This window comes from Stylophora pistillata, chromosome 5 (genome assembly GCF_964205215.1).
Source record: "Stylophora pistillata chromosome 5, jaStyPist1.2, whole genome shotgun sequence".
In the NCBI taxonomy this organism is placed as follows: domain Eukaryota; kingdom Metazoa; phylum Cnidaria; class Anthozoa; order Scleractinia; family Pocilloporidae; genus Stylophora; species Stylophora pistillata.
Genome location: NC_142523.1, coordinates 13,335,424 through 13,346,506, shown reverse-complemented (window position 1 = coordinate 13,346,506; position 11,083 = coordinate 13,335,424). Strand labels below are relative to the sequence as shown.

General features: G+C 39.2%; 2 protein-coding genes across 2 annotated transcripts in view; both read right to left on the bottom strand.

Moving 5' to 3' along the window:
* Nucleotides 1-353: 353 nt before the first annotated feature.
* On the bottom strand, nt 354-6,952 carry LOC111324877 (elastase-1). Its single transcript, XM_088760924.1, has 6 exons — nt 6,343-6,952; nt 5,071-5,279; nt 4,111-4,323; nt 2,238-2,576; nt 1,611-1,658; nt 354-508 (listed from the first exon to the last, which is right to left on the bottom strand). Exons 1-6 carry the CDS (start codon nt 6,414-6,416, stop codon nt 402-404), a joined length of 990 nt encoding a protein of 329 aa, XP_088617050.1. The 5' UTR covers nt 6,417-6,952; the 3' UTR covers nt 354-401.
* A 663-nt stretch (nt 6,953-7,615) lies between these two features.
* Nucleotides 7,616-11,083, bottom strand: part of LOC111324875 (uncharacterized) — an 18,555-nt gene continuing 15,087 nt past the window's right edge. Inside the window, exon 14 of the mRNA XM_022928542.2 lies at nt 7,616-10,675. Coding sequence (XP_022784277.2) covers nt 9,243-10,675 — 1,433 coding nt within the window. The 3' untranslated portion in view covers nt 7,616-9,242. The remainder of the gene's footprint in view (nt 10,676-11,083) is intronic.

Below are 11,083 nucleotides of genomic sequence, written 5' to 3'. Positions count from 1 at the left end.
CCAAACAAAACCATTTGCTATTATGTGAGTCTAGTGAAATTGAGTTAAAGTTTGGGGAAAATAGTCGATCCGTTTGATCAGAGCTTATCCTGGTGTATATAAAACGAAGCGACTGCGAGTAATGCTATTCTCCCCAAAGATAAGAGTCTGGTTCATCGCAATCTATTCCCCTCTCCTTCCGTCTCCAGCACTTTGTCCCATTCCCCTGACAGTTCGCTGGGTAATGACAGCCACATTGACAGCTTAGTTTATTGCACAAGAGCACAAAATTTAAAGGGGTGCTCGAGATATCGATGCCTTTGGGAAAAAAAAAAAACAGAAAACGAAAGAAAACAGTATTACAGTCACGCGCATTTACTTGCACAACAACCTTTATTGATTTCAAATCAGAGTAAGTAGAGTTAACATCTATAGTTGCACGTTTTACGGCAGCTGATTCTCACAGCGTGTACCCTACATTGTCGTTTATAACGTTGACAATGTTCCGTACCCCATCGGTCGAAACAAGCTATGAGATAGAAAATAAATTTTCTTGTTTTAGTCTCAACTCGAAGTTATAATTATAACGCATCTCGAAAACGATCAATTGACGAAACTAGCATAAACCGCAAAATACATAGGTTGAAGGGCCGTTATTTGTCGCCGGAGAGGGGAGGGGGGGAGGATATTGGTTGTGTCATCATAAAATCTAATAATAATGATAGTAATAATAATGATATTTATATAACGCCTATCCAATGATAGATCTAGGCGCTTAACAAAGTGAGACGAAATATAAAATTAAAGTTAATCAAAGTAAATAAACTTAAAATTGAAGTAAAAACATATGAAGTCTATTTCCTAATGGTTAAAGTAAAAGTTCTCAAAAAGGTAGGTTTTAATTTTATGCTTAAAAAGATTTAAGTTCTCGCATGAGCGTATGTTGTTGGGTAATTTGTTCCAGAGTTCAGGGGGCTGAAACGGAGAATGCCCTAGAGCCACAAGGCCTTAAGGTTAAAACTAATAGGATTCAGATTGAGCGTAGAGGATGAACAAAGTGATCTAGAAGGCGAGTAGTGAGTGATAAGGTCTTGAATGTAGATTGGAGTTTTCCGATGCAGTGCTTTGAAAGTAAGTGGTACAATCTTGAATTTAATTCGTTTAAAAACAGGTAGCCAGTGATCCCTTCTAAGGCTCTGTAGGATGCTAATGATCTCGCCGCATTTACAGTCAATTTTTCCCCTTCATACTCAATTAGCGACGAATGATCCCCCTTCGTTTCCGCTAAAGCCATGTGATCCCACAAAAATCCTCTCAAGTCCCCTCCCCTACCCCTTCGGCGATAAATGTCGATTGGTTCCTTACTTAGCCAGTCAACTACAGCCTATTGAGATCGTTCGAAATAGAGAAACATCTCTAGTTTTCTTCATAACGAGTTATTTTATTTTTATTTTTTGTATTGCTTGGCAAAGTCTCCATTCAAATATATATAGTGGAGGGAAGTGTTGAGGTCACGTGAGTGGGTGCTTGCTGCACAGGAGGGTAAAACGAATTATTTAAAAAAAATGATTGTACAGAATTTGGGTTTAAAACAGCTGCTGCGTGAAATGTGAAATAATAGTGTTACTTACGTCGTTTTGTGGGTGGAGGTGGTGTTGGAGCACATCCTTGTCCGTAACCTAATCGACGAGAAAGGGCTTATCAAAATAAGAAAAAAAAAAAAAGGAAATGGCTTTTGTTTAATAAATTAAAGAATGAAAGAAGGAGGGAAGGAAAGGAGGAGAGAGTTAATGAATGAGAGAGTGGACGAGTGAATGCATGAGTGAGTGAGTGAGTGAGTGAGTGAGTGAGTGAGTGAGTGAGTGCATGAGTCTGTGAGTGAGTGAGTGAGTGAGTGAGTGAGTGAGTGAGTTAGCGAGTTTAACAATGAATAGATGAATAGTTGAAGCATTGAATGGATGAATCAGTTGACGAAATAAAGGACGTAGGAATGCATTAATACATCATGAGTTAAATAATAAATGGGTGACTGTAAAAATAAATGGATTGATATCTAAATTAATCGAAAAACGAATAACTAAGTGAGTGGCTTGACGATATTCTTTTTTTTTTTATTTTTCCATCGGATGACTCACTTTGCTCTTGTTTGGTTTGGCAAGACATTTTGATTCTGGTAATTCAGTCTCGAGTAAAATTAAAACTAAGATATTGTGATATCAAAACTGCGATGAAAATTTAAAATGAAAAATACGCCAAACCTCCCATGGCGATTTTATGATTGATCCAATCTACATAGGAGCTAACGCGGGTGAACACGCTGTAAGTGGTCTCCGCTTTACACCCAGGACGTCCCCAGCTCACAGCCCCATGAAGAACAAATTGCCCATTTTCTTCACAAACAAATGGACCTCCACTGTCTCCCTGGCAGCCACTGACCACATTTCCCGCTATCGCATATCCAGCGCATACCATGCTGTGTTTATCCACTGGCGCAATATCTTTGTTGGCCACTGCGCATGTCTGATGATCCACCACTGGCATGATAGCTTGTTGAAGGATTTTTGCTGGTTTTCCACCACCGATGGTTCTACCCCAACCTACAAAAAATGTCCTAAGCTTGCTTGGTCTTAAAAATAAAACACGAATTCTTCGATCGACAAACTAAGTAACAATCTCTCATGGCAAGCACAGCAAGTTAAAGGACCCTTAAGTCATAGATAGCCCTTTCTTTCACTTGTGATGCTGGGAGATCATGAGGAAAACTTGTAAATCATTCGCCTCTGACTCATGATTTACAAACTGTTGTCGTGTTCTCCCAGCATCACAACAGGGTTATGACGTCAGTCAACTGACAGGAAGAGTAGTCTCAATCAATCAATCAATCAATCAATCAATACTTTGTTTACCCACGTAGCGTCAAGGAGCTCATAGAGCTCGTTCAAAATACGTACGTGCCTCTAAGATTAAGAATCTGAAAAAAACCTAATACATACTGTCAAGACCTAATTGATTTGTACAGTAAAATTCAAAGTCACTCAAATACAGGTATAAAATGGTGAAGTAATCGCTTAAATAATTTAAAATTAAGATTAAAAATTAAGTTTGTACAATGAAATTCAAGAGACACTTAAATACAAGTATAAAATGGAGAAGCAGTTAAAGTTTCAATGTTCTCAATAGCTTCTTAAAAAGGTTGATATTATTGGCCAGTTTTACACTTGTAGTTAATCCATTCCACAGCTGCGCACACATATAAGTGAAAGATTCTCTCATGAAATTTAAATTAAATTTAGGTCTACTGCTTTTGGTTATGATGAATATATGAACTTCATATATTTTGAACTGCGGTTATAGATACGTATGATGCATGATCCTCGCAGTAGAGAGCGTTATTTATGCAACAGCGAAAATCAGACCTGAAAAAAATCAGACCTGTACGGGATTCGAACCACTGACCTCTGCGATACTAGTGCAGCGCTCTACCAATTGAGCTAACAAGCCAACTGGGAGCAGGCCATTAAGTTGACTCGTAATAAACCCGTGATGATAAATCAGATATGATGAATATATGAACTTCATATATTTTGAACTGCGGTTATAGATACGTATAATGCACGAACCTCGCAAAAGCGCTCTCTACTGCGGGGATCGTGCATCATACGTATCTACTGCTTTTATAAAACAAACCTGAAGCAAAAACATCGATTGCTTCAATTTTTTTATGGGTTCACTGGTGGAGATACTCGATAGGAGTTTGAAAAGATGTGATTGGTGTTTGACCGATCAGGGCTCTCGTAGTGTCTTGGTTATTCTATAAGGAATGATGTTGAATATCGGCAGTTTTATACTTCATGCATTGGCAATTAGCCCTTTTTCAATAATATGAACTCGAGAAGTATCCATGTAAGGACCTTTCACGAACGCAATAAGGCGTTTCAGTGTTTCACCTCCTTCTCGGAAATTGACGGTACGGAAAATTAGATTTTTACAGGCGAGGGTGGCTTTTCCAACTTGAGAGTGTTTCCAGTTTTCTATGGGATTCTCTTTCGTTCCCTTCTGATAAAGTACAACAACCCGGTAACTTTGCAAGGATTGTATTCATAAACTAAGTTTGAGACTTTGATTGGCTACCTGTTATGTAACACTTGGTTCCGGTGGGAACCTGTTGACCTTCCTGTGGTAAACAAACTGTGTTGATCCTGTCACTCAGCTCTACAGGTTTGGCGAGAGTGAGCAGGGCGATGTCGTTTTGTATATGTTCCATAGAGAATTCCTCGTGATAACAGACGGAAGTCACGTCTATAACTTTTTCTACATCTTCTTCTACAGTCTGATCATGTTCACCTAAAGAAAAAAAAGAAAAAGAAAAAAAGAAAAGAAAGAGAGAATAAAGAAGAAAGTGGAAAGAGAAAAGAGGAAAGAGAAAAAAGGAAAGAGAAAAAAGAAAAGAGAAAAGAGGGGAGAGAAAAGGGAAAAGAGGAAAAAGAAAAAAGAAAGAGCAAAGAGCAAAGAAGAAAGAGGAAGGAGGAAGGAGTAGGAGGAAAGAGGAAAGAGGAGAGGGAAAAGAGAAAAGAGAGAGGGGGAAACAGGAAACAGGAAAGAGACACGAGACAAGAGATAACGAATAAAAGAAAGACGAAAGAAACTTAAAAAGAAAAAAATCACATGAAGTAATGAGGAAATATGAATTCCTTCAGATGGATGGCGTAGGGACGGTGCGAGTAAACCGAAATACCAAAAATACTACGCCCACACAGATTTCTGAGGTGAGGCGCTTAACACAGTCTTGAACGCAAATTCTTCAACGGACGTCCAAGTCTCAGTTACTCTTTATTTTATCATTTTGGACCAAGAAACACCATTCGTATTCCTGGCACCGTAAAAAAATTCTACTCCTTTCATAAACTACATAAATACATCCCATAATTTCCATACTCAGTGTCTTTTAAAGTAACCCTTCAGCTGAACCCTCTCACATTTGTCAACGACGACCTCACAAGTTATTACGGGTAAAAACAGCAAACACATGATTTCCCAACCCAAGGTAATCATCTTATATGAAGTGTTGTTTAAGGACGACACTCAGCTTACCTACTACAACTTTGTCACGACTCGGAGCGGCATTTTTCACGACACAGTGCGCTGCGGTGACAACATGCGTTGGAGAAATAAGAGATCCTCCGCAAATGTGATACAGCTTTCCTCGCACTTTGACCCTCAAAGATATCTGCCAAGGCCAGGAATTCGGCTCAGCGTCTATTCCACCAACCACACGTGTAGAAATCGGTCGCTTACCGCATCTTGCGGAAAGGAGAGTAGAACGATGACGGTTTATGAACTTAGACACCTCACAGTGAGGTAATGGGGTATAAACCGTCAAGCCATCCATTAGAATCTTTCTCCGAAAATAGATTTATTAAAGTCAAGTCTCCTTGCGCGCGTGTACTATCATTTTCCTTTGGGCCTTTTAGGATTCCTCTCGAAAACAAGCTTCTAATGATATGACAAAAGCGCCACTGTCCTGACAAAGATATCTTATTGATCATCAGAGATTAAATTAGATGGCCAGGTTTGTAAAGATGGTGCAGCGAGAACTAATATCAATTACAGCCAGATTATTTATAATTCACTGAGGAAATGATAAAATCATGCATTATTCTGATGATTACAAGTAAAGCCGTTTAATTCTGACAACTTTTCTATCTACAATTCTTAAGGGTAATTTTGATTTTATCGAATGAGTGAAACGTCAGCTTTACCGTGAAACGTCAGCTTTACCGTGAAACGTCAGCTTTACCGTGGCCAATTTTTCCGGTTCACAACATTTTGATCACTGCGATGACGAATATCGTTGTCGATAAGAGTACAGGCCACGATAAACCAATATCGATTTGTTAATCGTAGAGAAACAACATTTGGGTTTCTAGGTCTCCAAAATCTAGCCTAAGTGTCTCATGCTTGTTACAGTGGAATCCCGATTTCTCGAACCCTCGGTTTCACGAAGCTCCCGATATCTCGAACCAAACCTTGTTTCCCTTGGATTTGCTTCACTTGTAATTTCACCCCCGATTTCTCGAACTCTCGATTTCTCGAACTCCCGATTTCTCGAACTCCCGATTTCTCGAACCAATTTGCGTTTCCCCTGGAGGTTCGAGAAATCGGAATTCTACTGTATTTGCATTTCATGTTAACCTCTTCTCTCTTGCACCTGGCTCTTTCAGTTGCGGGTTAAATTTCGCGTAAACTATTTTCCGTAGGTTTAATTGTACAGAACGACAAACTCGAAAGATTCAATAACAATTGGACATAAAACGGAGTAGTTTCGTTAAACTGGCAATTTTAAAGGCTATTCAAAGAAATCACTCTTTACCTTGATTTCCATGGGCAAAAGTTAACCCAGAGAGCAAAAATACCACAGAGAGCATCACCGAACCCATCCTAATGCAAAGTCTTTGGCGCCAGCAAACTCAGTTTAAGCGAAGGGACGCGCTTTCTCTTTCAACATACGAAGTATGGCCCTCGAGCAAGCTAACATCTGCTCTATGATACGTTGTGCTATAACGTATCCTAACAGCAGATGTCAAATTTACCGCGAGTGGGAGCAGATTTCTAAGCACACCTGGACTATAGCTGTACCCTTGAAGTAAACACTTCAACCTGAAGATGCTCTTCACCTCATTTATTCGCTATTTCTTTTGTTCTTTCTTTTTTCTTTTTTTTTTTTTTCTTTTTTTATCATTTTTGGACTTGAAAAGCAAGAGACAAAACTATGGGTACCAAGAAAGGAAGAAACGACTGCAATGCTCGGAAGAACCCACATTCTCGCTTTGGATACAAGAAATGTGAGTTAACTTTGCCCGGTTTATTCTTTGACATGACTAATATTTTAACAGCTGCTGCAGACCTTCAATGTTTTATTTTTCTGTTTTTATCATATTTTTAGTGATAAAAACAATTTTTCACATATCTAAAAAGTAAAAAGAAAAAGAAAATGTACTCTTTACTTCTTTGTATTGAAATTCTATGGTAGGTCACATTTCACTCAGGGCCATAGCCAGACTTCAGAATAAGACGAGGCAAGTTTCGGGTCTGGCATGCCTCCCCCAGAAAATTTTGAAATAATGCTCTTACAAGCATTTTCCGTAGCACTTTTCTTTAGAAAAGTCAATCTTGGGAAAGTGTAGAAGTTCACTTTTTTATTGCCGAGCGATACTGGTGCAAAAAAAAAAAAAAAAAAGGAAAAGGCCAAAATCAAGACGAAGCAATTGCCTAGTCTTGCCTCATGCTAGCTACGGCCCTGTCACTGTAACACATAATTGCGGTAAGGTCGTCCACTTGGGACTTGTACTGGCAGACGACCCTGACTTGTATATTTTATTTGATTCAATGTCGACCTCTTTCGCTAAGCTTTACAAGCCTGCTCTCATTTACTAAATTATCGCCCTAGATAATTGATTATTCCCCCTTATCGGAGGGGTATCTTTAAAGCCGGGATATCTACCACTTCGAATTTCAAGCAAGACTTGTTTACCTTTAGATTAAATTTGAACCAATCTTAAAAGAAAATGCCCCGACCCCCACATAAGCTTCAACATCAGCCACCCCTCCCCATCATTCAAAGCAAATCCCTAAAAAATTCACGATCACTATTGTGTAGCTTTTTATTTCAAATTTTTCTCTTTAATTTCATTCCAAAGTTCACCCCTCCAGGAAGGAAAGAACATTAATCAAATGTAACAACGAGAAATCATTTGAATTTTTTTATGTGGACTTTTGAATTACAGTGCGAGAATCTGAGTTCTTCTACTTATCAAATTAGTGGTAAACACCACAGCGTACACTATTGAGTTATGGTTACACGCGGGAGGTTGCTAAGCACGAAAGAAACGTAACAGTCGCGCGAGGTGATAGCCGAGAGCTTCTTGAGGGCTTAGCAAACCTCCCAATCAGAGCGCACGCTTTACTTTAGTTGTGTTATGAAATAAATCATGCATTGGGTCTCGTTTTATGTTATCGTTGTATTCCGCTCTTCTATTACTTTTGCTTCTGATTTTTTTGAGAGAGCGGTACGATTTTTCTGGAAGACTTAAATAACAGAATAAAGCAAAATAATGCAGTTTTAAGTCCTATATGACGCTCGGTTGAGATTTTCTCCATGCGTACACGTTTCTTTGAAATGTTCGAGGGTGAGATAAAATGGCAATGATAAGTACTTCATTTAGCTTATCACAAGACAGCGTGCTTTAACTGAGCAAAGTTTAATCTCGCTGTACAGATGAGTTTGATCGTCTCGCAAAGAAAAAAATCCCCAAAAGATAAATGCAAACTACCAGTCTTCTTCGGCACTTCTTATAGCAGGGCTTGAGGATGACGTTTACGAAGGACGCTAAGCTCAAAACTTTTAATTTTTTCCGCACGCACTAAACTATTTGTGACAACGTTTGTGTGTCAGTTTGAGTACGATATGTCTCATTGCATTTATGAGGGATAAGATAAGGAAGTAGCAGCGTCAGAAACATTTCTTTCAGTCCGCCTGAATAAGGTTTCTGCTTAAACAGCCAGCTAAGTTCTACTTATAATAGCATAGTTTGTTAGCTCACACTTCAGTCTCCACGGGGTTTAATCCCGGCAGCCCCTGTGCTTATGGTGGAATTCCACCCATAATTTCCGCTAGTCTAGGAAGAGTATTGCGTTACTTCCGATTCTTTCCAAATTTGGTGCGTATGAAGTTTGTGGTGGCCAACTAGAAAGCCTTTGCTACTTTGGCCACCACACACATTTTTATAATCTGTACTTTATTTATTTCATTCTGTAATCATTTGTTGCAACTTTACTTTTCTATCTATGTTAATTTTATGTAAGTTTTGTGAAATAAATGAACCAATGAAATGTTAAACGAATCCTGAAACTAGTTTGATTAGCGACATTTGAATGTACACTACACAACGCTCATTTGAAATTTCAAGTTTCACCGCTGAACATGGCTTCATCGTCAAAGCGTGTGAACCCTTCTCCTCTGAAATGGCGTTTTAATTAACCGTTAGCAGTAAAAAGGCTGCAATTACCGTTAGGCGTGCAAAGACAAAAAAAAACTGACAAATCTAACCGTAAATTGAAAGTGATAATTCTTTACCGTGAAAAGGCCCAAATACTAAACCTTTAGGCGCAAAAAGCTACAAAGTTAAACGTTAGCTGTAAGCACCACTAACAGATCTCTCACAATTATGACCCATATGCGACCTACCGCAGCCCAACAAAAACCATCAGTACAAGAAAAAGTCCCGTTCTTTCGCTTCTTTACTGAATGGTGCGAAGTTATCTTCAGAGGTTTCATATCTTTTTACTTTTGCTCCACTCCTTGCGAGCTCCTTTGATATTTCCCTGAGCATGGCCTTGGCGTATTCCCCAATAAAATCGGACATTTCGCTGTCTTCAGTTCGGTTTTCTTCCAAGATTTCTCTTGCATCCGTGAAGGAGTCGTTCAGTATGGCTACAAAGAAGTTCATCAGGAAAACAGTCATACCGAAAAAATAAAAAAAGATGAAGAAAGGTCCGAGAAAATGGTTTATTGCTTCCAAGTCATCATAATTTGTTCCTTTTCCCAGTATCATTTCACAGACGTTTACCAAAGACCTCGTGAATGTAGAAAACATGTACGCTGAACGTCCAAATAGCATGTTACCCATGACGGCAAAAGCCAGAAGAGCCACGAGGAAGACAAATGAATACGATAGCATGGGACCTTTGGATACAGTTATGCTCTTAGCCAATTGGGAGATATGCTTATTAAACTTCAAGATGCGAAGGAACTTCAGTGTGGACAGAAAAGTAACCATGGCAATAATCACGTTTTCTATGTCTGTCCATAACGCAACATAATCAAAACTCATCCGGCCATAAGGATTTTCATGAACTTTCACAACAAGTTTTCGGGTTTGTTCGGCTTTGAAGAAGAAAATCACCATAGTTGTAATTGTGAGGGATATCAATCCCCACTCGTTAAAGCTCCATATGTTTTTCAAGTACGCCCAACCTAGTTGACGCATTTCGCGTATCTCTATGTAGATTGAGGATATAAGTATGAAAACAATGATTACGTAACATGCTATAAAAATTGAACCGGTGTGTGAATTGATGCTGCGGGAGAAGGAAATAGGGTCAGTACGATAAGATATTTCCATGCCGCCTGTAGGTAACCACTCGAAAGAATATCGAGTAAAAGCAAACAGATTTGTCGCTGGCTCGAATGTGACGAACTCAAACAATACAATCACTGTCCGTCTGTTGATCCAGTTGTCAGCAATAAGGTTGGTAATGACCTCCCAGGCTGTCTCTTTTTCATATCCTAGTTCTGCTACAAGTCCACCACCGGCATAAGTGCCAATTGATGTCACAAAAGGTAAAGTGCCCAAGGATGTCGCATCCTGGAATTTGACGGTGTGGTCACACGAGACTGGCACAATGGAAAATATTTCTTGAATGCTTCTGTTGGTGTAACTGCTACCGTTACTACTGTTGTTAAAATAATTGTAACCGCTGCTGCTGCTGCCAGTTCCGATGTCGGCATAAAATGGCGAGACATCAATCAACTCCAGTGCTGAATGGCTATAGTCAATGATACTGCTTCGGTACTCATGATAGCATCGGGGAAACCAGCGTTTAAACTCTGGATAAGCAGACCATGTAAGGCATGGCTCTAAAGTAAGATACAATCATATCTATCACTCTCTCTTATTGTATGAGTGGTATAGAACGTTAGATATAGGTAGCCTACAAACCTAACTTGACAAGGCTAGGAAGAAAATGGTACCTCGATGTCTAAAACCCTATATTTTAGGAATTTTTAAATCATCTTGGATCTTAGACAGCATACTTGGACAGGATTTCACGATCTTCAGCGTTTTTTAAAACTATTTTTGATCCACGAACGCTTGCGTAGATTGTAAAGTGAATGAAAACGTACTCTTGTCAACCCAAAGGCGCATGGGTATAAGGCACAAATGTTTTGAAAATGAGTAGATATAAGTCTTCTAAGCAGACTTAATCGTGACAAGTTTGTCTTTTCACTGAGACCGCTAATCACACCAGACGAACAAGAGTTTTT

Coding starts and splice junctions, on each gene's coding strand:
- LOC111324877 (XM_088760924.1), bottom strand. CDS start 6,416: ATGGGTTCGGTGATGCTCTCTGTGGTATTTTTGCTCTCTGGGTTAACT. Junction 1,659..2,237: donor TCATAAAATCGCCATGGGAG/GTTTGGCGTATT, acceptor CTCGTCGATTAG/GTTACGGACAAGGATGTGCT. Junction 509..1,610: donor ACCTCCACCCACAAAACGAC/GTAAGTAACACT, acceptor TCTATCTCATAG/CTTGTTTCGACCGATGGGGT.